Below are 25,348 nucleotides of genomic sequence, written 5' to 3'. Positions count from 1 at the left end.
AATGAAACCACTGGCTGATCACAGCCGGGCCTTGTTCTTGTTCTTGTTAGGGATTTGGAGAGCTGAGGTGTCCAGCAGGAGGTTGAAACTGGAAATATGGGATTACATTTTTAAGACATGATTGTTGTCAAGGCAGACTCTTGACAACAATCATGTGTGTTAATTAATCAAAACTTTGAGAGTGAATCTGGTGTCGTTTCCTCATAGGAGCTCCTGAATAACATACTGTCTACCAACAGCTGTGCCCCATTCACCTCATCATAAACTAATGCAGATAGGATTCAAATTCCAACACATACACTGTGGCACTGGAGGGGTGCTCAGCTAATGCTGCAGTGGAGATTGGGGCTGCACAATTGGACGTTACATTGAAAGACTTAAAGATTAATTTGGTCTGGTTCCAGACCTCTGAATCAATGCCCATTTCTACTAAATTTTCAATGATTCACTCGGTGTTATCATCCCTGAAGGCATTTTTCTTAATTGGAAAACAACTAATACAATCAGAGTTTTGCTAGCAGAACTGCTAGCCTGTGCCAAAGCCAGAAAAATGACAACAGAAAAATTGCCACAGTCATGGTGACAGGTGTGATTTCTCCGCAACCAGTTGTGGAATTACATGCTGTTCAATATTATTTTTGAAATGTATTTTGAACAGTATATTGAATGTAGGGCATTTACTTCTACTGGAGCCTTTTACATTATGCCAATCCTGGAACCCAAGGCTATCGTCTGATGATGATAAAGCCTCTGGGGGTGAGGGCCAATATTTCAGGCTGATCCGATGTAGCCAGCTGTTATCTGCCTTCGCTTCCATGCGCTGGTCATTTTGACTTATCTCTGTAAGCAAATATCTGCATATGAATGCGGATACATTTTTAAATAATCTAATATAACTAACTAACTCTAGTCATTGGGTTCTGTGACTGCATCTGATCAATGCATCTTACGTCACCATATTTACTGTTTACCTGCTGTTTAAACCTTCAAACCCAAAACTAAATTGGCTAAAACTATAAACAGACTACATATGAAAACCAAATCAGCTGTGATACTAAAATCTTGGCCTGTTGTTACCTAGTGAATTTACAGCTCACAGCAACTAAATACGATACAGTTTCTGGCTTTTGTTTGATATAGTGTCAGGTAAAAATGTTGCACACTGCCAATCCATCGTTTATGCTATTACTCTATTTCCTATATTGACTGAAAACTGCTGTCACACTGAACAGCCCACTGAGCCCATTCAAACTTTAAAACTTGCAAAAAAAGAATAATAAGAAATAAGAAATAATAAAATAAGATTCATCAAATATTTGTATTTAATGGACAAAATCCTGAGTCGGGTACAGCCCTAATGGTTTTGTTATTTTTATTTAAGTCAAGGATTCAAATACGTCTTCCTCCACGGAAAATAGCAAGCACGAACACAATATCAAGCTGAATAATGACAACAAGATTGCAATTCAATCTAATTACAAAGCAATAATTCATTCAGATGATTACACACAAGTGTTTTGGTGGTCTGAATTGAAAAGTCGCTAAAGATTTCTTTGTAACATCATTCAATTGTTTTTTTTTTTTTTAAATGACTCCCATTCCTGTTGTGTGAAGCAGCATCAAGCTTTACTCCAGACTCCAGCAGCTGTTTAGAATGAATGAACACAAGCCTTGGCTAGTACTATCAATCTGATTAGACTTGCTCTGGCCCAGCTGCCTGCACCCCTGTGCTGCAGCCAAGATTCCTGCAGAGCCTCTTTTGTGAGCAAAAAATAAATAAAAAAACACAACCATTCCTGGAAAACTGTTGTTGCGTAACTGCATCCCAGCAATGGATAATTGCTTAATTTGTCCTCTTTCAAATGAACCACGCACATGGTCAGACATTAAGGAAGCAATCAAAAATCCTGATTTTTGCAGTTAATTTACCAAACAGAAAATATAAACAGTTCACTGTCTTTTTCAAAACTCTACTTGAAAGCTCTTTTTAGTTGCACTAGAGAGCAATACATTAAGTAGCTATCGTGTTTCTATAATAGACTCCATGTTGCTCTTTCCTCTGTTGCAAGCAACCAGAGACAGACCTCCCCTCTTTGTCACTAGCCTTGATTAGATCCATGCTTTGGCTACAAGCCTGCAGCAGTACACGCAGCACAGACACATTCAAGGATCTCTCTGAAAAAGGACACTTTAACAACAAAAACACTGCAAAGCAACTCTTTCCAGCACGCTAATGGAAGCTGCATGATCTGCGTTAGCTATACATGAACAAAGAGTGGCAGTGAGGGTTGGCCTTCATTTAGTGACACTGAGCAAACAACAAGCTGGAATGGAAACAACACGGTCAAAAGTGTAAAACTGTATCTCAAAAATTTCCTTTTATGGCAACATAAGATGACAACACATTATTTCCTAGAGCTGATTACCATGTTTTTCTACATCCTATTGCAAAACAGAATTCTTCAAAGTATGATCAACTTCACCTCTGTCTAATCCACCCACTCCCCGTTTCCCGTCTTGACACTTGACAGCATTCAGGTTCACTTACAGAGAAGAGAGGAAATGCGTACCGTGTGTCAGTCAGTCGAGGGAGGTGAGCTCGTCGCTAGCTGCTGCCGCTTCTTGGTCGGACTAAACCTGGTACGACAAGCCACTGAGCTCAGCCCCGTCTCTCCCACACACACTGACACACACGCTGAAACACTGAAGGGAGGAGACAAGGCAGAGAGAGCGAACATGCGAGAGAATTGGAGCCTCTCTCTCTGATCTTTCCTCTTCTTCTTCTAATGATTGTCCTGCTCTGTAAATTTGTTACATCACTGGCATTTGTTTACTCTTCCTCAGCTATTATCTGGCCTCAAAGCACCCATCATTTTCACTCTCTCTATCCTTCCATCCATCTATTCCTGCATCTACTCCTCTCTCTCTTTCTCTCTATAAACCCCCTGATGGGCATCCTGACTACAATGCAACTCTTTTAAACATGTTTTTCAGGCAAACATCATCTGACACACAAACCAGTGAAACACCACGCGACCACAAAACAAGGAAGTGGGCTGTCGCTGTACATAGAGGGCTGAACTGAAAGCCTCAGTCAGAATCGAGTGTATTGAGGCACTTGTTAGTGCAACTCTGAGTGCGCCCTCGAGCACAGCTACTGTAACCACACGGCCTCTTCGTTGTGCTCTTGTTGACTGAGGCCCTTCTGCACCAATAAACCAAGGCGACCAACCCGATCTCCCCCATCATGGAAAATCATCCCAGAGGGACGACGCATGCACAACGCAGCCGCCCCTGTGACCTTATTATGGGCCCAATAATGCAAGCTTTAATGCACTCTCCTGTGCTCCTGTTTCCATTAACCTGCCTAACTGCTGGCTGCACAGCACAGAGCGGGGGCCATTTAAAGATATAATGACAAAGTATGTAATTGAACACACGTTGAAGAGTTTGCCATAAAGGTTGTTTGGGGCTATATCACGATATTATTAGGCTATATCGAGATATACAATATATATCTCAACAGAGGACCACTAAAATACAAAATTATTAACTGAACAATAGTTATAACAGGCGTCGCTGTAAGATTTCTCCGAGTTCTATTTGTGCTCCTGTTCGTCTGGTCTAACTTCAGCAAGGTATCTGTGGTAGTCCCCCTTCATCTTATGAAAGAAGACTTCGCTCTCTGGATTTAAGGATTTTTTTTACTTTAAAGTTAGTTTCAAATCATACTGTTATAATAAAGGTATATAAAGTGCTGTTATAAAAAAGTTTTAAAAAATACATTTACAATAAATTTCATTAAACTGCTGCAATAAAAAAAGTTAAATAAAGTATTGTCATAATAAAGTTAATTAAAGTACTGGTAATAGAGATAAATAAAGTACTGTTACAATAAAGTAAAAAAAATACTGTTTTAATTAAGATAAAGTTCTGTTATAAAAAAGTTAAATAAAATAGTATCATAATATAGTTTAACAAATTACTATTATAATGAAGTTAAATATCTTACTGTTATAATAGAGTAAAAAAAATTACTGTTAAAATAAAGATGAATAAAGTTTTGTTATAATTAAGTTATATGGAGTACTGTTATAATAAACTTCAATAAAATACTGTTATAATGAAGTTAAATCAATTACTGCAATAAGAAGTTAAATGAAGTACTGTTATAATAAATAAAATGCTGTCATAATAGACTTAAATTAATTATTATAGCTAAGTTAAATAAAAATACCCGATGATTTAACGTTATTCTCTGTGAGCTGGAAATAAACTTAAAGCAATCGAGTTCATATGCTAACAGTATTTGCAAGTCACACTGGTGCTCCACGTTCGCAAAATGCAACTAAAATTGGCAGTCTGGAGCTCTGTGGATACAAAGACACCTCGGCTGCACGCACACTATCACTCAGGAGAAAGTGGGATGGATGGGCGGAGGAGTGTGTGTGATGTATCATGATTGTGAGTCTTTCTTTTTGTGTGTGCTCCTGTGAAGAGAGAGCCATAGGAGGGAGCATGAGAACAGAAACACCAAAGTGTAATGTCAGTGACTTTAAAAAGTGACATCACACTTTATACTCCATGTTCGTTATATAGTCCCTTTCAGTCACCCTCTCCTGCAAAATGCTGGATTTAATTTGATTTTCATCTCACCTTCCATCAGAGTAAATAATCTTCAAAACAAGACTCAGTCAACACTTTCCATGTCATCAACACAAAACATTGAGTCTCCGCTGGAAAGGTGAAACTGAGGTCTGCTCTGTTTACTTTTTACAACAGAACATTTCTGTCAGTACTCTGCAATTAAGATGAAAAGGACAGGTGATGAGAAAACACAGTGTACAAGTGGTTCAAGAGTAGCTGCTCTCAGAAATGGTACAACAGTCTGCTGTGGTTCTCACAAAATTTGCCAGCAGATTGCTAGAAATATGATTTAGAACTTGTTAACTTTGTTTGTGACTGTACAAAAATAGTGTGAAAACTCAACATGTCACCAGTTTTGTTTTCTAATCTCCCTGGTGAGTCACTTTGGCACAATTTTTGATTGCTAGTAGCCTAGTAGATATGTGAACGTGTCAGTTGCCAGGTAAGTTCCTTTAAGGATGGGATGGGGCTAATTTTTGGCGACCAGACTCATGACTCAAGAAAGTGGCAGAAAGCTAAGATGACAGGCATCTTTGGATGGACAGATATCTGAGTGGTATCATTCTTCTAATCAAACTCTTGGCAAGAAACAGAACAATGGTATTTTTGAAAATGGTGATCTATTTAAAATGCATGTAATACCTTGGCAATCACTGATCAACAAATTTAACTAAGCTTACTCATAAGCTATTACTGAAATATGACTAAAATAAAATTAAACAAATTTAAACGACAAGAAAGGAATGTGTTGTACTTTTCTTGGCCTCAGTCAAAACGACTAGAGCCTTACCCCCCCCCGCATAAAAAACTCGCTAACACTTGCTAACATCTGGATTTTTAATGCAGTGGGAATGCATACATTGGCATTCACATAACTGCTAAATTTTTGGGATCCAACAGTAAAGGACTGGGTTCATTATGCAGCTGCTAGATGTGAATGAATCAACTGGCCTACAAAGGGACAGTTGTAACAGAGTCTTCTACATTTAGTCTGCTGAGAGGTATGACCATGATTCACATGATGGTGTTGGATGATAGATTTGCATCTTGACAAAAACAGTCCTGTTCCTTAAACTGCCCTGTGGTGGTAAAGTAACCAAAACTTTTAAGGACACCGATAATAGCAGAACAAACAAACTGCATCCATCACATTCATAAATGTAAAGCTCATTTGCAATGGAACACTGGGCATTTTAATGAGACTAAAGTGCTCAGCTGCTGGCAGGAAACTCCTGCTGAGCGTGACTCAGACTGTGACTTTGACAATGTTTTCTCAAAGAAGAAGTACTAAGCACCCATTTATGGTAGGGACTGTGGCAGCTGCATAAAAACTTTAAACAGTAATTTGACGCTACCATATTTTTTTTTTCTTTTATAAAATGCCGCAAATTAGTCACTTTGAAAGAAGACTTTAGACTTCAGAATACCAATACAAAACTGTAGTCACATACCCACATGGAGAAAGATGTTGACACATGATTGGAAACAGGAAGTAGGTAATGTGGTGAGTTAAAGCCCTGTTTCGACACAAATAGAAATACCAAGACTGATGTAAACTGATGTAAAATAATACATTACTTCGAAAAATGCTCATATTCAATACCATTTTTATGAGTAAAAATTAACGTCAATGGCATGAAAGTTAATATTTTATTAAAAGGTAAATATAACAAGGCTATAACATGACAACAACAGCTTTTCTTTTCTTGGTCAATAGCAGATAACAGCCAAACGACTTTACTCAACATTAACAATAAGAGAGAGCTAGAAAGCTGCTGATACCAATGTAAAATACTGTAGAAAATGAGCACTGAAACCATTTCAAATGCTAAGAACTAATAGAACACTAATTAAACTAATTAAAAAAATCATCCAGACTGGCCAGCCACATTTCATAGCACTAGTTTCATTGTCTGGCATATCTAATCAATGCTCAGAGGATTAGGGTTACATAAGTAACCTAAAGTTTTGCTGCATTTTCCTCCATCCCAACATTGCAAATAGCACATTATTCTACAGCACCAATAGTAAATTACATTTTCTACACTTTATGCTAAGTGGGGGATACGTTTTGAGGATGGCTGCCACTCCTCTCTATTCTTTGTACTGAAGCAAGCAGAAAACACACTCCATCATAATTGCAGCCAGTGATCTGACACACAATATATGGCCCTCCTCAAGCCAAAGGAACAGGATACTCCAAGAGTGCTGCACAGGAGTGTGTGCACTTTTGAATTCATACCAAAAAAAAGACTGTTAAATGTGCATTACGCATTCCTACAGGGTCCTATACAGTAGAAAGCAATATTTTAATGGAATACACACACACACACACACACACACACACACACACAGCGTTTTTACCAATTACCCAATCTATGTGATGCTACATGCCCCAGCCTTTTTCATTCACAGTGTGAATAAATCCAAACTGTCTTGATTACTGCCTATTCAATCAATAGCCCAACCACTACCTCAAACCAGACTGATATATCTGTCAAGGAAGGACTGCACGAATCTTGGCAGGACACATTCTCCACTGCACTTATTTAAATCCTGAAAATCTGCAGCTACCCCCACATCATCTGAAGCTCACTTTGTCAAGTCTTTTAAAAAATAGTTCTGTATATTTTGAGACTCTCATTTGCAATTTTTCCTTGTTGGAGGCCAAGCTAAACCCGTGGAGAATAAGCTTACTTTTTCTGTTTACTTTAACCCATTTACTTTAGTGGTGAGAGAATGTGTCTCATCAGGCTGGGCTGTCAGCTTGGTTCTGTCAACAGCACCCTCAGTCTGACCACTGATGGGCAGAAGCTGATGCAGCCTCACTTTCTCACTCCCTAAGAGCAGCCTGGGGCCAATTTTCACCTCTGGCTTCACACAGCCTCCCGTAGCTTGTTGCTGTCACATTATGTGGCACAATATGTCTAAGAACCAAGGCCCAGTCTATGCCAGTTAGACGTTGTGTTTTTAACAGAAGAATCAACTATCCATTCAATAGTTGTAAAGACGGAAAATAAGACCATATTTTTTGCCAATTGATGTAGTTAATAAAAATATATTTCAACAGATAAATGAAAATCTTGCACTTGAGTCGATTAACAAAGTCATAAAGATTAATTATCCAGGGACCATGACAAAGTTTCATGGGAATCCTAGAGCCAAAGGTGTGCCTAAAAAAGCCCTTACTTGAAAGTGCTTTTCGAATACATTTGACTCCATGAATCAGGGAAAATCTTATAATCTTTCATATCGGTTTATTGTATATGTTGATGATTCATTGAGCAGCAGAGGGCTTCCTGACAGGCATGAAAAGAGCCCATTAAGGGGATACACCATTTGTCGATTTTTATTATGAAAGTAATCTTCGCCTCCAGACTGTCGATAGAGCTCTTTATGTGCAGTAAACAAGAACAGATGCACACTTGGGCAATTCTCTACTTTTTCTTCTGGAGTTTTGTACTTTCTCAAAGGGAGAATGTCAGACTTCTCTAGCTGTAGTGTACTGTACAATTGTTGAGGACTGATTAGTGTTGAGTTGGTATCAGAAAATTCTTTGCTATGAAGGCTCAATCATGAGTTATCCAGACTCATGAAAGAAAATTACACTTATATCTTTTCCCAACAATGCATTCACACCAGATTCCCAGCACTTGTTCTGTACTCTTGCTGACTGTTAGCACCTCTGGAACAAATGGGGGTGGTGTGCCTTTTAAAGGGGCAATTCGACAGAGGACAAAACGGTTTTTATTTTTCATTTCTGTTCCTCAAATCCTCTCAGTCAGTGGTCCCCTAGTCACAGATCCTGTTCTCTTACCTCTAAGCTACCTCAAACACATTGTCCAAGTGCATAATGGCTGCCTATGTGCCTTTTCACCACTGTCTATTCCAAACAGCAGGTCACCAGCTCTTTCATTACAGTATGTACAATGCAAATGACAGCAGACTGAATGGTGGTGGATGTTTCAAACAGGAGGGGGGGCTGGTTGCCATAAACCTTCCTGAAGCATCTCCCGACTGTGAGGATGTCAGAGTGAGGGGAGAAGTGGTAGACACCTGGCGTGCTTCCCAGAGCCTTTCATCTCATATTGGGAGCCATCCTCTCTATCAGCGGGCCCTTTAAGCAAACAGCAGGACCTGCCAGCAACACAATACGTCCCATAGCCAAAGTCTCACATCATCCCAGCACTGCAGCCGCTCATAATGTTTTATCAAGTGATAATACAATGCCCAATACAACGCTAAATCGCAGTGAGGTGCACATCCAAAAGAAAGCAAAGCAGCAGTAAATACACCAATGTGGTTTTCAAGCCTGTTAATGCATCAGAAGTTTAATTATTCAGCCACTAAAACAGGCTCCGGAGAAGGCGGGGTGAGAAATTAGCTCGCACTACGAACAGATATTGAGCGTTATTAAAACTTACTCCCACTCTAAGCAAGACTCAAAGAAGTAGGAAAAGGCTTTTAGCTCTGCTCCCATACAATCCCATTGTGTGTCATTGTCTGAGGAGGCCCGTGGGAGATATGGCCAGCACTGTTATCACCACAGTTATCTGCAATTATAATTGCCCTCTTGCTCGCTGGAAAAATGGCTACTGAGGATTATGATTAAGGTGAAATGAAAGGGCAGAAACACAATCCTGAGAGCTGAGGACGTGGCATTTTGTGTGTGGGTGTATGAATGTGTATGTGCCAACTGAGGGTGCCACTGAGTGTGTAGAGTTCCTGTGCAAGTAAGTGAGGATATGGTTTGGAAGCTCTTACTTAAAACTGGTTTCATATACTATATATTTGTCTGACTGAACATGGGATAATCTGTACTGATTGTCTTGGATCAGCCTTCCTTGTAATAACTATGGAGTACCACAAGGTTCCATACTTAGACCATTCACATTTACAATTAGGGATGGACAAAATTGGATTTTTTTGCCATTATATGCATTATATGCAGATATACTATAACAACCCATTTAGCCAATAACCAATACATATAGTGTAATTTTTTTTTTAATTGCAGCAGAGTATTCTTCTAATAGGGCACTGGCAACCTGCAAAACCAAACAGGAAGTTGCAACAACTTTACAATGGAATAAAAAACAAAAACAAGAACGGTGGCTGACTGTTATCAGTGGCCTGTTTAATTAGCATTTCTGTGGCTGTGAAACACAGCTATGTGTGACCTTTAATTCTCTGCAGCCAATGTGACTGTAGCTGTCTTGTCTAACTACACACACACACTCTCACACACACACACACACACACACACATACACACACACACACACACACACACACACACAGACAAGTTCAATTACTGGCAGCAAAGTGCAGCATCTTCCACAACGAGCCTGCAAAGCCTGTTGCAGGTTAGCAATATTAGCACATTAAGCTAATCATTAAGGTACAGAAGTGTCCTCCTGGAGCAGACATCCCACCATTGATGCCAGCAGGAAACAGGAACCCTTTACCATTTAAGACTATACTTGGAGGGTGAGTGAAGACCACTAATTATCAAGGACAATTATTAGCGCCTACGAGGCAATGAGGCAGGGTAGGTGGATATAAGATAACTTTCTTGATCTTGAATGGAGCCTACAGATAAAATGAAAAATCTATGTGCAGTATATGTAATGTTTCATTTTAAATTGCTCAATAACAAATTTTATATTTAGTTCATGTGTCAGAGTCTTTAACTAGAATGATCATGTTGTGGTTGCATGCACCAGTAAAGTAGCACTTACAGATTCCATTTTCCCCACAACAACACAGAATATCTATAAAATCAGCACAGTTTCAAGGTGGACACCCAAGATTAGTGTCACCAGTTCAGTATCTGACCAAATGTCTCCCCCTCTGTTCCTGAGTTATGACATTAACTAGTTGCCAGAAAAGTGTTTTTGAAGAACATTATAATGCCACAGCCACACACCTTTGACCTTTTAGATATAGCTTGTCATCATTTTATCTTATAATGAGACATTTGTGTACAATTTTGTCATTTAACATATGAATTCTTAAGTTACAGCCAAAGACAGGGATTGTGAGGTCGCAATGACCTTTGACCACTAAATTCTAATTCTCATAGTTAAGTCTCTAAGTGGATGTTTGTGTCAAATTTGAAGAGATTAATTCAAGGTGTTCCTAGGATATTGCATTCACAAGAATGAGACTGATGCAAGGTCACAGTGACCTTTATCTTTGACCTCAAAATTCTAATCTGTTCATTGTTGAGTCCAGGCAAATCTGACGAAATTCTCTGAAGGTGTTTGTGAGATATATTGTGTTCATGGGGAGACGGCTGCAAGGTCAAAGTAACCTTGACCTTTTACCACCATTATCTTATCAGTTCATTGCTGAGTCCAAGTGGACACTTGTGCCAAATTAAAGGAATTCCCCTACAGAGTTCTTGAGATATCACATTCAAAAGAATGAGACAGACAGGGTCACAATGACTTTGGCCTTTGAGCATTAAAACCTAATCAGCTCTTTGTTGAGTCCAAGTGGACGTTTGTGCCAAATTCGAAGAAATCCTCTCAGGCTTTTATTAAGGTATAGCGTTTACGAGAATGGGACTGACAGACAACCCAAAAACATCTTGCCTTTAACCACAGATATTGCCAGTGCAGAGGCATAAAAATAAAGCAGCTACAATGACCTGGATAACCTATTATCCTTTAAAAGCACTATAACTATGTAATTTAACTTTTCACTTCCCATTTTGTAATAGCAGGTTGTTGAATATCCTCACATGCATGTTCATTGGGACCTTTACTAAATATGTGATTATGTTGACTCACCAAAGTTTTCTCAGGCTCCTGCTGGGACTCAGAGGAGGACTCCATGGTTGTGCTAAACCAGAGTCAGGCCCGTCAGCGCTGCTCTGATGACTGCATGTCTGTTAGAAAGAGAAAAAAAAAGTGTTACCACATGTGTGACAAAACATGTGCATACAACTTCTTTCACTTTATTTGTGGCTTCTAAGGGTACAATGTGTTCAGAATTCAGCCCTCTGGGCCTTGGAGTTGTTTTAAAATCAGTTATTTTCTGTCTCAGAATAGCAGTGGATTTTTGTGCCCTTTAACTTCATGTGGGACGGCTAGATTGCAAGATTGGACCTACTTGCAACATCATGCCTACTCATCTATAGAATTTCTGAACAAACAAGCTTTACCATAAAGAAGGGTTTCTCTCATTTCTGTCAGTGATACTAATGCAGCATGCCACGGCCATTTTTCTCCAAACAAACAGTGCTGTAGCTGCAGGCCTTTAATAAACAGCCTACTTTTAGTGCAAGCAAGTCAGGATGGAGGATCAGCCAGCCTGTCAGCTGCTTCCTCCAGAGAGTCCTGGAAATGTCATTATTTCCATCTATCTCTGCTTTCTGGCCTCAGCTTGTTTTCCCTATAGAAGTGTTGGAGTGTGACACTGTTTTTAACCTTTATCTGTCAAGGGAAAGTTTCTGCTGGCTGCCACTTGGCCGCTCCACTGACCCGCTTAGGAGTAACTCAAGGCTGCATCAGTGAGGGTACTTGCTTGTTTTATGAATCAAAGGGAATTTGACCTGACTACTGCTTGTATATTTACAGCGTTATAGTAAAAATTCAGCAAGTATGTCTGATTTTGACCAATTGTTTTTTTTTATTTTCGCCTAAACTCGCAGGTATACATCAGCCAATAACTGCTGTCAGCAATATCACAATACATAAATATCAGGGCAATGAAAGACAGATTACATAAAAAAAAACACAATACTGGACATAACAACAAATGAAATACATATTACATTCTCTCAACAAATGAAATAAATAGTTACTAAATGTATATATCATGTATGCATCTTCGTAGCCCTACAATTGTGACAGAGACAGTAAAAAATACAAAGAAATTACGAAAAAGGAAAATACACCTACATCTTTTTAATGTTCCTTAACCCTAACCTGCCGCTTCCCCATGGGTCTTTCTCCAACTTCCATTATACATGTGAAAAGTTTCTAACAAGTGCATTCTAGAATAAATACATTTAAAAGAGCAGGTATGTCTTTGACTTAGGTAATATCCTCTAACTCAGATTTAAAACCAATCTGCTGATGTGCTGTTAACACACTCAGATGTGAAAACACTCGACTCTGCAGATCAAAAGAAAGCAGCCTGACAATTCAAAGCAGCAATATGGCATGTGTCTGTAAAACCCAAGAAAAAGACACGAGGGGATAAAATAAGCCTTTGAGGACACACAGAAAAACTTTTATATTATCAGTAATGAGTATATTCATGGATTAAACCCATTCCATATTTAACAATCACTTACTTCATCCCAAATTCACATGCAAGCTAACCCCCATTATAGGCTCTGAAATCATACACAGAATTGAACCCAAACACTAACTTTAACATCTAATGCATCAGACCCAAAAATGGCCAAACCTGACAGACACAGAGTGTCAGGAATAAAAATGAGCATCAGCAGCAACAACTGCAGTGTTTCCTCTACACTCATTTAGGAGTGGCGGCCCGCCACTCCTTCAAATGTCGTTTTTTTTTTTGGTTGTTTTTTTTTTTTTTTTTTTTAATTGCAAATACACCACCGCCGCATCACAGCACAGTCCTGCACTGCGTTGGGTGTCGCGAGTGCTGAGGCAGATAACTATCTTGCTCCGTATCTACTCTTTGGGGTAGATACCACCGCCCCCTCCCACCCCCCAACACAACTAACTGGTGCCGACGTTAATTAGCTACTCGCATCCAGGCATCAGGTCGGAGAGTCAGAGGAGTGTCGGCTTGAAAACAGCGTGCAACTTACCGGAGAAAAGGTAGACTTATTAGCTTAGGAAAACTTATAATAGATTTTATTAGTTAAATAAACATTCGCAAAATATTGATGGCCAGCTAAGGTTATGTAGCTTAAGTTAATTGGGCCCGGTGCCAACTCAACTCAGTGTCGCTAACGTGAGTAAACTAATTGATAGCATTAAGCGATATACACGCCATGATGTAACTGCTGACTGCATTTTCAGATGAGCTTGTTCAAATATTTTTCAAAGAAGAGAAAGACACCTGATGAGGATGGCGCTAGTCAGGTATCATTAGCCTTTTTACTGACTCAAATTATGATGGTTAGGTAAAAAATTATGTTCACACTTGTAATCAAATGTGACGTGAGTGTAAATTATCTGACGTTAATGTTTTATGTAATCGTATAAGACAAGTAACAGACAGGGAGGAGCAGTGCAACAAAGTGAAGGAGAGCAGAGTACAGGAGGGGGAGTGCTGAGTGAAGGAGCAGGAGAGCAAAGTGATGGTGCAGGAGAGAGAGATGAGAGGAGAGGAGAAAAACATAAAGGGAAACACAGGCTATCAGGCTGGGACCCTAAATGGGTTGAAAAAAATAAATAAAAAAATTAATAAAAATTATTGTTTCTATTTGTAAGTGAAGACTGACTTGAGAAACAGGCTGCAGGGGGATCACCTTGCAGCATGTATGCTGCTGAGCATCAACGGCCACCTCTTGGGGAATTACCGTACAACAGAGCCTTAGAGCTGTTCTACAAAAAACCAAGAAAAATCCATTGTTCTGAGCCTGGGTGCAAACTTTGCCACTGATTACAGCCCCATCAAGAAATTATTATTTATTGTTTTTATTATTTTATTGTTGAATTTTTGTTATTATTTTTTATTTTTACATTCAGCCTTTAAAAACCATAATTTGTTTACGCCGCCGCGGCTCCCCGGAGAGCCTGCCCCCCGCTGCTGAAAAAAATCCTAGAGGAAACACTGAACTGTATAATATTTCTCAGCTAAATCACTGCAAGAATTTATGACTTTGATCATCTAATCTGACACAAAAGGTCAAAAGTTAGGAATTATGAAAAATGGCAAAAGAATCAATAAGAAAATGTATAATGATATGCTGAAATATGTAAATAAAACACTAAATAAATGCTGAAACAAATACAAATGGCAGTAATAAAACAATGCATAAATAAAGAAATACATGCAGATGTTAGGAACTCCTACCACATTAACATACAGACACAGAATAGAAAAAGTAGATATTTTTTATTTATTTGTGTCCTCATTAATTATTACATTTTATTTATCAATTCATTTCTTTTATTTCTTTAGTAATGTATTTATCTATCATTTCATTTGTTTCCATACTATTTTTTTATTTATTCATTATTCCTTCATTTATTTCCAAATTTATTTATATATTTCTTTATTTATTAATTCATTACAGCGTCTATTTATCTATATATTTATTAATGTATTAATTAATTGATAAATCAATTAGTTAACTAACAGAAATTGATCATTACAATAATATATTTTATTAATTTATTAATCAATTGATAAAACAATTAGTTAACCAACAGAAATTGATCATTACAATATTTTTTTTCAGTAAATATGCCAAACATTCACTAGATTTTCAATTGTCTGCTTTTCTTGATTTCATAGAATTGTACACTAAATACCTTTGGGTTTAGGTAGAACAAAACAAGCCGTTTAAAGATGTCAACTTTAGGCTATAAGAAATTAACATATTAAAGACCATAGTGAAAAATCAATTAAATAAACATCAGAGTAACCAATAATGAAAGTAATCATTAATTACAGCCCTATTCAAAAGACGGAAATATTGTGCAATCCGATACTAGGAGAACTCAGACCTGAGCTAAGCTCTAAAAAAATGTAAATAATGGAGCTTTCCAGGAAATAAAGACCAGCAAAACCTGAAGACTCAGAATTTTACGACAAAAGGATAACAAGAATGTACAAGAGAGCGCACATAATCTCTAGTGCAAACAGACACAACAAACACACACAAACAGCCGTTTGAAATGTGAGGCAAGTGTAAACAGAGTAGTAGTCCTGTTACCAAGGATGAAGACTGTATGCATACATCCTTTACACTCACTACCCCACGCACTCGTCCGTCAACACCTTTTAAATGGTGGACATTAACTCACTGTTTGCACCTGTAACGCCACGAACACCGCACTACATCCTCAACATGAGTTCATGAACAAGTGGGACCATCTGTTAATTACACTCTACGCTTTTGGGGAGATTATTTTGGGTGAAGCAGCTGTCTGCCAACACGTGGCTATCCTGAAAATGCTTTTCTAAAAACGATTATAGGAGGCGGCCACTTAGCTGATTGCTGTTTGTGTGGATATTTTAATGGTATGAACCCTGTGCTCCCAACTGAGATTAGGCTACACCTTATCTGACTATGTGACCACCAGACGCCACGTGAGAAAGATGCAGTGCTGAGAACTGAAAACTGACACTGCTGATGCAAGGACTGTATTAAGAAAAAAACTGTCCTTTTTTTATGCTTTGTTATGTGTTACAAACAGCAGCAAACATACAGTAATATGCAGCAACATAGGTTTTTAACCGCTGTGAAAGAATGAAAAAATAGGGTTTTATATCACATCATTCAAGCTGAAATTCCACCTTTAACCACAGTGTGAGTTGCAATGACAGGGTGGCGCTGTCTGTGTTTTCACTCATCCGGGCAGAAGAAGAACAAGTCAACCTTATTTATGAAGTATTTTTATACAGAACAGGCATGGGCAGTGGGTGAATGAGACAAAGAGCTTTGTCACTCTCTACCACTGTCAATTCTTAATGCCCATGTGCAATTTTAGATTGATTGGGCAACCCATTGAGGAGAAAACTAGATGCAGACAGACAGACAGACAGACAGATGGACCGACAGAGCTTTCTTCATTTTATAGTAGGATTGTACACAGTGTGTTTCATGGGATTGCAACAAAATGTAATCAGCGCTTGTGGATATTCGCTTTCTGATCCATTAGGTAATGAGTATCAAATCAGTATTGTTCCTGCTTCAAGTATCGCTTTAGAAGTGTGTATTATGACATTAAACAAAGTTTGCAGCAAATGCAGTGGCGGCACAAAACCCACTCGCGGCGCATCATTAAGAAAAAAAAAAAGCACAGGGATGAAGCTCCAAGCTTTTTTTTTTTAAAGATGCGCTGCATGTGGGGTTTTTTTCTATGACAACAATATCTCGACATTAGCATAAGCTAGTAAGCTAATGTGACGTCACATTGACAGAGGGTTGACTACACAGGAAAAAACGAGCTTACAGCTGTACAGTGATGAACGCACAACACACACCAGCAACATCTAGCGTTTGCCAGCCAATCTGCTCCCACAGAGGAGCTCCTCACCAACAACATCACCAACTCCTTTCTGAAAAATTCCGAGATTTTCAACCCAAAGCACTGGTACAAAAAAGGCTAGCGCGCTAAAAGAATACAGTCGTGGGAATTTTTCTCCAGCCACATGCAGCCGCAGATGACTCCTGTTTGAGAGCAATTGGGAAAAAGGCGCTGGTGCTGAGAAAACGCTAGGTGTACACGAGCCCTAAAAAGCACTACGAAGAAGAGGAGGATTTTTTTTCTACAGATAATCTATCTCATGTACTGCTGTTCGGATATAGTGACAATTTCAGCAAATATGACAAAAAGATACTTTTATGAAAGTTACCAACTATGGCTTCGAGTGACCTTTTTCCTGAATAAATAAAGATTAAAAATGCATCATTCGATTTGCCCCTGTTTGCCCTTACCCACTGCACTGAGATCAGTAATTTGATCACAGGAAAGGGCAATCTCATCCAGAGCAATCAGAGCTCTGAAACAGGGCCATAAATGCCTTATGGGGACATGGAGAGGTTCTTTCAAGTTCAAATCATGAAAGACACGAACAAGTGATAAAAGAAAATGAGCTGTGGGATTCAGATGATTCAAATAACAGCAAATTGAGGTTTTTATGCACAGAGAAAGCAGGATTTGATGCAACCGACACTCAAGAAAAGGTGGCGCTCCATTCTGTTGCAGTTCGAATCATTTATGTGTTTCTATGTTATCCTATTCTACATCTTTATGTGGTATATTTACACAAACATGAAGTTTTGTTTGTATTGCCATTTCAAAAATAGCTCTTCCCAATTTAAGTACATGAGTTTCCTTAGCAAGGTGCCAAGTAGAAGGAATGGAGCAGGGAGGAAGCAGCTTTAGGAGACTCTTAGAGACAAATACTGCCTAATATCAGACAGAGGACAGGAGGACATCCTGACAAAGAGAAGGTCACTAAATCCTCCCACCAGTCATTCTACTAATGTAACGCTCCAGCGCTCCAACAGCCTCTTGGCTGCGGCCAGCACACACACTTCATCTGGCCTCGACTCTCAAGGACCCGTCACGCTGAGACAGATGCTTTCCACTCTTTCTCAAAACTGGCTTTAGCAATCAGTCTGTGACTCAGCCCGCAGCAGCAGCCACATGGTTGAGGTAAAAAATAACACAGAAATCAGGGACTGCAACAGAGGTTTTTCTAGCAGTGTAAGGAGAGATGTACATTTGTTTGTATGATTCTTTGACCAAATTTACTGCTAATATATTGTCTCTTAAGTCGTAGTAATGACAGCTGAATTTCCTTGTGGGAAACATAAAGTGTTTCTGGGTCTAGAGATAGTTATCTTGTGTGTGTCACTTTTTATCATCTCTACCTCTCTAAATGGGAGCTCCGAGAGTGTGGTGAAATTAATGATTAAATAGTATACTCCAATAGTGCTCATAATGTCTTGCTCCAAAAATATAAAAACAATATGTGGCGGCAGATGTTGTAAGCGTGGCAATCCGCCACAAATTAATAAATGTGTAGGAAACCCTAAATACATTTAAAAACAACTTAAGAGATGTAAGAACAAGTAAATGCTGACATAAAAGCAAAAAAGCAAAAAAAAGTATAACAAAATAAAAAAGAAGAAATGGAAACCTATTTAAATAAATATGGAAATAAAGAAATCAATACATGAATAAAAATATGGAAAAATATAAGTTGATAATTAAACAGGACACAAATAAATAAATATGGAAATAAAATGACAAGTACATGCTGAAATAAAAAGACAAATAAATACATGACAAAATAAATAAAAATAACTAAAAACATGTTTGAATAAATATGGAAATAAAAAGATAAATAAAAGAAATAAATAAAAGTCAAAAAACAGGACATAAATTAATACATAACATCCTAAACTATCATATTTAAATGGAAAACATCAGTATTTTAACACTGTAATTGTAAACATGTTAGCATTTAGCTCAAAGCACTGCAATGCCTAAACACACAGAGCTGCAGGTGTGGCTAAACTATTAATCTGGCTCTTTTATTTTCTGAATATACCTTTTTTCAGTTCCATATCAAACTCTGATTGTGGGCATGATTGAGACTCTGCCTCACTCAATAAACAATGGACAAGCCAGTGACAGACAATCCACTCTATTATGGCTTTATTGTCTTCACTTTCACACTTTACTGACACTCTACCCCTTTGCACAAGCTGGCACATAACAATCTGATTCAGCCACAACACAGCAGTCTGACAGCAAAGAGCTAAGAATCACTGCCAAAGATAGAGGGCAAACGCACAGGGAATCCTAAACTTGTGGCTTGGCAATGGCCCCAAAACAAAGGCTGAAACACTTGCTGAGGGGTTTGTCCACAGAGCCAAAAGATAAGCAGGGAACCTCTGAGAATACTGTTTTTTTAGTTGACATTTTTTAAAATTTGAACTGCAGTTTAAGAGCATAAATACATAGATATGCATCATGGGCAACAAAAAGGGTCATCACCTCTTGAAGAGGATATCAGTTTTGCTAAAAAGGTGGCAAAACCAGTTCCACAGGAAACTTGGACCAGTAGACAACAAACCATTTTCACTACTCTTTGTGCTGAATATTTTGAAAGAGGCTACAGTGACTAAGTGGTAGATTTAGGAGACAATACCACATTGCCCTATGCATAAAGGTTTCTGTTCAGAATGATGACAAAAAAATTGCTTGACATTAAGTGCAGCTAAATACTGCTAAGATGAACTTATATAGTCTAAAAAATGGACACTACACCAAGCCACAACTTCTGAGGCTGCATATTGAAGCCAATGCGGACCAGCTGGCTTCAAACAACAAGATGTCATTGTCCGAAATCAAGGCTTCAAAAAAACAATGGGTGACGTCACAATAGCTCTGTCCATTATTTTATACCGTCTGCTGTATGTCTTTCACATGCATTTTCAACTTGGCAACACAGAAGATCTATACAATCAGCACAGCTTCAAGTTGGACCCCCAAGATTGGTGTCACCAATTCAGTATCTGACCAAATGTTTCCCCTTCTGTTCCTGAGTTATGGTGCTGAATAATGGCCATAAAAGTTTTTTTGCACAATATTAACAGGTCATTTTGACTTTGACCTATGAACGTTTGGATAGAAATTATCATAACTTCAACATTTTATTCTATTAGACATTGGTATGAAATTTTATCACAATTTGGCCAAAAATGTGTTTTGTGAGGTCACAGTGACTTTTGACCACTGAACTCGAATTAGTTCATCATTGAGTACAAGTGGACATTAGTGCCAACTTTTAATGAAACTCCCAAAAGGCCTTTTTGATATATGTTCACGAAAATGAGATAGGCGCAAGGTCATATTGACCTTGACCTCTGACCAATGAACTGTAATCAATTCATCATTGAGTTAAAGTGGACGTTTGTTCCAAAATCCAAGAAATTTTCTAAAGTGTTTTGAGCAATTGTATTCACAAGACTGTGATGGACAAGGTCACAGTGCCCTTGACCTTTTATCTCCGAATTTGATCGAGTTCATCCTTGAGTGTTAGCTACGTCTTTGCCAAATTTGAAGAAATTCCTCAAGGCATTCTTAAGAGATCACCTTCAGGAAAATATACACATACGTAAACCTTTCAGCAGCCTAGAAAAGAGCTGAATGATTTTCAGAGTAATTGCGGTCCAATTACACTAAGAATTATAGCCTAACTGTTGTTGTAATTTCCTTTTACTCTGTGTTGCACATTACAAACCATATTCTGCCAAATATTACAAATATCACAAAATGAAAACTATTGTTTTTTAAAAGCATGATGTTTTACAAAAACATACATTTCAGGAAATGCAATGAGCACTTGAAAATGTTGACTTGGACTGCTTGTCACTATTGTTTTCAGTCTGCAGCAGTGAAATACTCTGACTTTGATTGTTTTTAGATTAACAGTAGAGCTCAGCAGCTCAAGGGCAGGCAAGGACAGCAATCATTTCAGGACCCTAAGCTGATGGTAGTGATGTTGCTGTCCACTCTAAAAGGCGAGGTAGCTCTCTGACAGCCAGAGAGGCAGATCTATATAGGCCTATCACTGCTGTCACTACTGAGTGTTTGGAGAATGATTAACAGTGGTTAAGTGAGACATACGGTGTGCCGTCATGCCAGACGGGTGATAAAAGCAAAGCATGAGGTGGTACCAATGTCCCAGGTTGCACCTTGATATTTCCCCCCACTTCAGTAGTAAAATTCAAACACAAAACCACAGACAATTTACATTTCGATGTTTTTTTTCTGATGATTCAGTCTCTTCTTCATCAACACTCCTTGAAGCGACTGCCAGCCACTGTGATAATTCTGAACAAGGTCTATTATTCCAACTGCTGCTAAGTGATGATGAGGCTTTTAGGATTATCTCAAACAACAATCTCTCAAAGCAAAAGGCTCCTTTTACAAGATGGTAAAAAGGAACAGCTGTTTTCTTCACACAGCAGTGGTTTGTTGAGATGTTAAGTTATTTAACATCTCAACAAAATGCATTTATTTCCATAAAATAAAAAGATAAATGTTTCAAACATTATGAGTTTAAGATCATTTGATACTGAAATCATCTATGTGTCTGAATGTTTCCCATACAACCCAACCACAGCATTAATCAGATACTTCAACGTAACCAAATTTATGACTGATTTTTGACAAATCATCCTTCTTTATTTAAGTATTGCATGCAAGTATAAAGGTAAACTTTTTGGAAAGTGTAACATTTATCTAAATTTTGCCAAAAGGGTAAATGCAGGTATAAAGTAAGAACAGTATGATACTCAGTGGTAGGTTAAAAGATTTGTCACATCTGAATCCCTCGACTCATTTTGAGAAAAAGAAATTAAAAGACGTATAAATTAAATGTTTTTGGCAATTTAGACCTCACAAATTCAAATTAAAGACTACTGTATTACTTATAGGGCCTACGCTTTATTGAATTTTAAATATCATCACTTTTTTGCTGATAAATTGCTGACTGTTTCTTTGACACAGGCTAGCTCCACAGATGCTGCATACCTCAGCCTCGGGCTAAGTTTTATCAAGTCTTGTCGAGACTAATTACGAAGAAGAAGGGCAGGACTAACCACATAGATGCACCCTGCCCCCAGGTGTATGGCTGAAAACTATCTTCAGACTTTAAAGTCATGGTAGCAGCCCCGTGAGGGTGCACTTAGGCCCAGCAATTCTTTGAGCTACATTCTGTCAATAGATGTTTACCAAGTTAAGCCTCTTAGTTTAACAGACTAAAATTTGCTAATAAACAACACTAAAGATTAATATTAGACCATAGATCATATTTATACATCCCTTGTAAAGTTGGGTATCAGTTCTTGATAAGGTATTTCAGGTAGTACTGAAATCACCCATTATCAAGTGATATCGAAACTTCTTTATTTAAACAAAACCTGCATTTTATCATTTCTGTATGATTTTTCTCATAGCCAATCACTGCAGGCATTCTTCAATTTAATGCAACATGTGGACTGGCCCGCCACCACAGCGGCTACAACCCATACCACCTGTGGTGTGGTTCAGTCGAACACGGTGTATTTGATGGAGCTGGCAGCTCAGCATGCTAGGATGAAACCAAAAAATTCAAAAATATGGTGGCATTTTATGTAACTGAAGCAACAGCCGTGACAGCCAGTCCATGCGCTTGCATTCAACAGGGCTGCTCACTAATGGTCAGACCAGTGGTCATCACCAGTGGTCGTATCTGGGATATTTCAGCTTCATTTAAGAATAGCGGGGGTAAGTGGGGATGTCGTCCATCTTTATATACCGTGTTTGGTCCCAACAAAGCCCCTTGCTTGTTTCTTTTAAATGCAGTGCTATTTTTAATCTAAACGCCTGCCAAGAAAAATGAAGCTTCAGAGCAAATCACTCTACAAATTAAGAATATATACTTACTACAATGGAAAACGACAGGCATACCATTAAGACTACTTCCATCTGGAGCTATCTATCCCCTATAGTACTATAGTGACAGCACCATCATCATTTCACACTCACTCATTCACACACATAAACACACAACTCTGGAATCTACTAGTCATCAGTTTTAAAAGATAAAACAGCCCAAACAGGTAAGATGTAATTTCCTGTAGAGACATATCAAACATCAGGCTATCCCTGAATTATCAGCTTGTCAGGCTGATGGACAAACTGTTTTCATTCTATGAAAATGAAAACTGGACAAAGAGGGGACATTCAAGTCAGTTGGTCCAATGTAATCTTCTGCCTGTCCCAGTTTGGTGCTGCACTCGGGGGGAGACATCTTTAAACAGAATTAATCCATGTAGGTCAGGGAGTGAGGAATATTAATCAACCATGTAAGCAGAGGCAGAGGATTGCCTTGGTAGACCACAGAGAATCAAGCAGTATTTCACCAGAATAAGAATCACTTTTAATCCCACTGACAAGGAGAGAAACATATTCATGTCGACACAAACTCTGTAAAAATCTGATACTGTATATGTAGGAACAAAAGGACACAAACCCAGAAAGTAGAATTACTATCAATGTAAAGAGACAATGCAGGACAGAACAGATCATTGTCTGCTTTAGGAAAATAATACACTTGCAGATCTTACAGCATTAAACATCATCTGGCAGCCATTCCTGTAGCACAGATTAAATCTCATCCCTGAACAAATCCTGTTCTCATAAATACAAGACGCCTTTACATAATTTCTGTCCTGTCCACATCAAAGCAGCTGGGAGCGATCCCACAGGTTTGGCCAGAGAGAGTGTATGAAGCAGATATTATATAAAAAATGTCCTAATAAAGCGGGATGACTCACACAGAAGCATTGCATTGGCTAGATTTGTGCCATATTTTACAAGAAATGACTTGCAGAAATGTGAAAAGTAGTCTTTGGGTTATTTTGCTACCCTTCCCTCTCCCTAGAGAGACATGGGTGCCCTCCAAAACTTGACTTGCAGATTGCCAGTTTGTGCTGGATGGGATCCATTTCATTTCAGCACCCAAAATGACACATGCGTCAGTGACAATAGATCTTTTGTTTGGCATTGCTGAATCCAAATACAAAAAGTAGTGCCTGATCAATGCAGACTTTTGAGGCAAATGACAAAATCTATATTTTAGAGGTTGTTAATCTCCAATATCGATATATAGGAAAGTCTGTTTTTATAGATGTGTAATGCAAAACGTAATTTTTTAAACAAGGATCACTTTAATCTCTTTTTCTTAATAATTGTGATAAATCAAAAATGATCTAAGTTAATTAAATGTTTTATGATTGACAAACTATGTAGTGGAGATACCGTTTCTAAATTATCTAAAAAATATTTTAACATTTCTGTAATACAAATTCTTTTTACATGTCTGCAGACATACACAACAACACAAATATTTTTGCAATATATTAATACAGGCCGATATATACAGGATGCCCTATACATTCATTTATTTGTGGTGGATTGGCATGATAAAAACATCTGCTGCCACAATATATATTATTGGAGCTAGACCATTAATCAGGAATGCTGTTACAGTATATACATAATTCAGATGTTCATCGCACCTCTCAGAGCGCAGAGTGTACTCTGGGTACAGATGGAGCAGCAGAATGTCAAACGCATTTTAAGTGAAACTTAACTATTTATTCTGCTGGGTCTAAAAGTTTGCATTTAGTCACAGCAACAGACTGATACATTATCCACACAAACAGTCACTAACTGCTGGTGAAGAATAATAGAAGTCATGGAAAGCTCTGTCTTTGCTGTGTTTGTGGACACGCAAAAACCTCCAAATTTAGAGATGGGACACAGAATAATACAAGGGGACACATCTAAAAGAAAAAGAAAAAGAAGTTTGTTGCTGTCGTGTTTCTAGTTCACGTTAGTACAGCTCACCCTCAATAACAGCTTTTAGGACAGAAACTGCTGCTACAATTTGGCTACCATTTGATCATCAGCATATAGAAATTCAGTGTCATATCATGTCATGAGCCACATTCAGTCCATTACAGACATTTTACATGCCCTTGACACTACATAACATGTGAAACACAAACACAGCTAAAGGGAGTACTGCTAAACCAGAGAAAAGACCATTATTACGTAACTCTAAATCAGGTATATTTACATGATGAGTGTAATTATTTGGTTTCCATGTTGAAACGCTGCTCCTGGGGCACTTTAACATCATACCTAACAGAAAAATTACCACGACAGAGAATCCTTTTTCAGCGATATTATCCTTGATTGTGAAAGAATGGCAGCAAGTGTGTCACACTGCACAATAAAACGGTATTCCTCTTTTAAATGAAACAAGGTGACTCAGCCCTCACTGACAACCATTTATCGGATCCTTCACAGAGACATGTGGATGGGAATGCTGATGAGGACGATGTAAAGCTCTGAACTCCCGTGGAGTCAAGGAGACTGTGGTGACCTCGGAGTGTTCAATCCCCTTACAGGAGAGCCACTGCGGCTGCTCGGCTTTTTAAACGACTATTGGCTCATAAC

General features: G+C 38.4%; 1 protein-coding gene across 7 annotated transcripts in view; it reads right to left on the bottom strand.

Moving 5' to 3' along the window:
* The window catches only part of osbpl8 (oxysterol binding protein-like 8), a 114,575-nt gene that overhangs the window by 72,926 nt on the left and 16,301 nt on the right, over positions 1-25,348 (bottom strand). For 3 of the 7 annotated variants that reach the window (XM_042511519.1, XM_042511521.1, XM_042511520.1), the window contains exon 2: positions 11,444-11,541. In XM_042511519.1, the coding sequence (XP_042367453.1) occupies positions 11,444-11,488 (45 nt within the window). In that variant the 5' untranslated portion in view covers positions 11,489-11,541. Of the gene's footprint in view, positions 1-2,548; positions 2,662-11,443; positions 11,542-25,348 lie in introns of those variants that run through there. The other 4 variants (XM_042511525.1, XM_042511523.1, XM_042511527.1 and 1 more) reach the window with 4 other exon arrangements.

The sequence above is a fragment of the Plectropomus leopardus genome, chromosome 22 (assembly GCF_008729295.1).
Source record: "Plectropomus leopardus isolate mb chromosome 22, YSFRI_Pleo_2.0, whole genome shotgun sequence".
Taxonomy (NCBI): domain Eukaryota; kingdom Metazoa; phylum Chordata; class Actinopteri; order Perciformes; family Serranidae; genus Plectropomus; species Plectropomus leopardus.
This window is presented reverse-complemented; position numbering and strand designations above follow the sequence as displayed.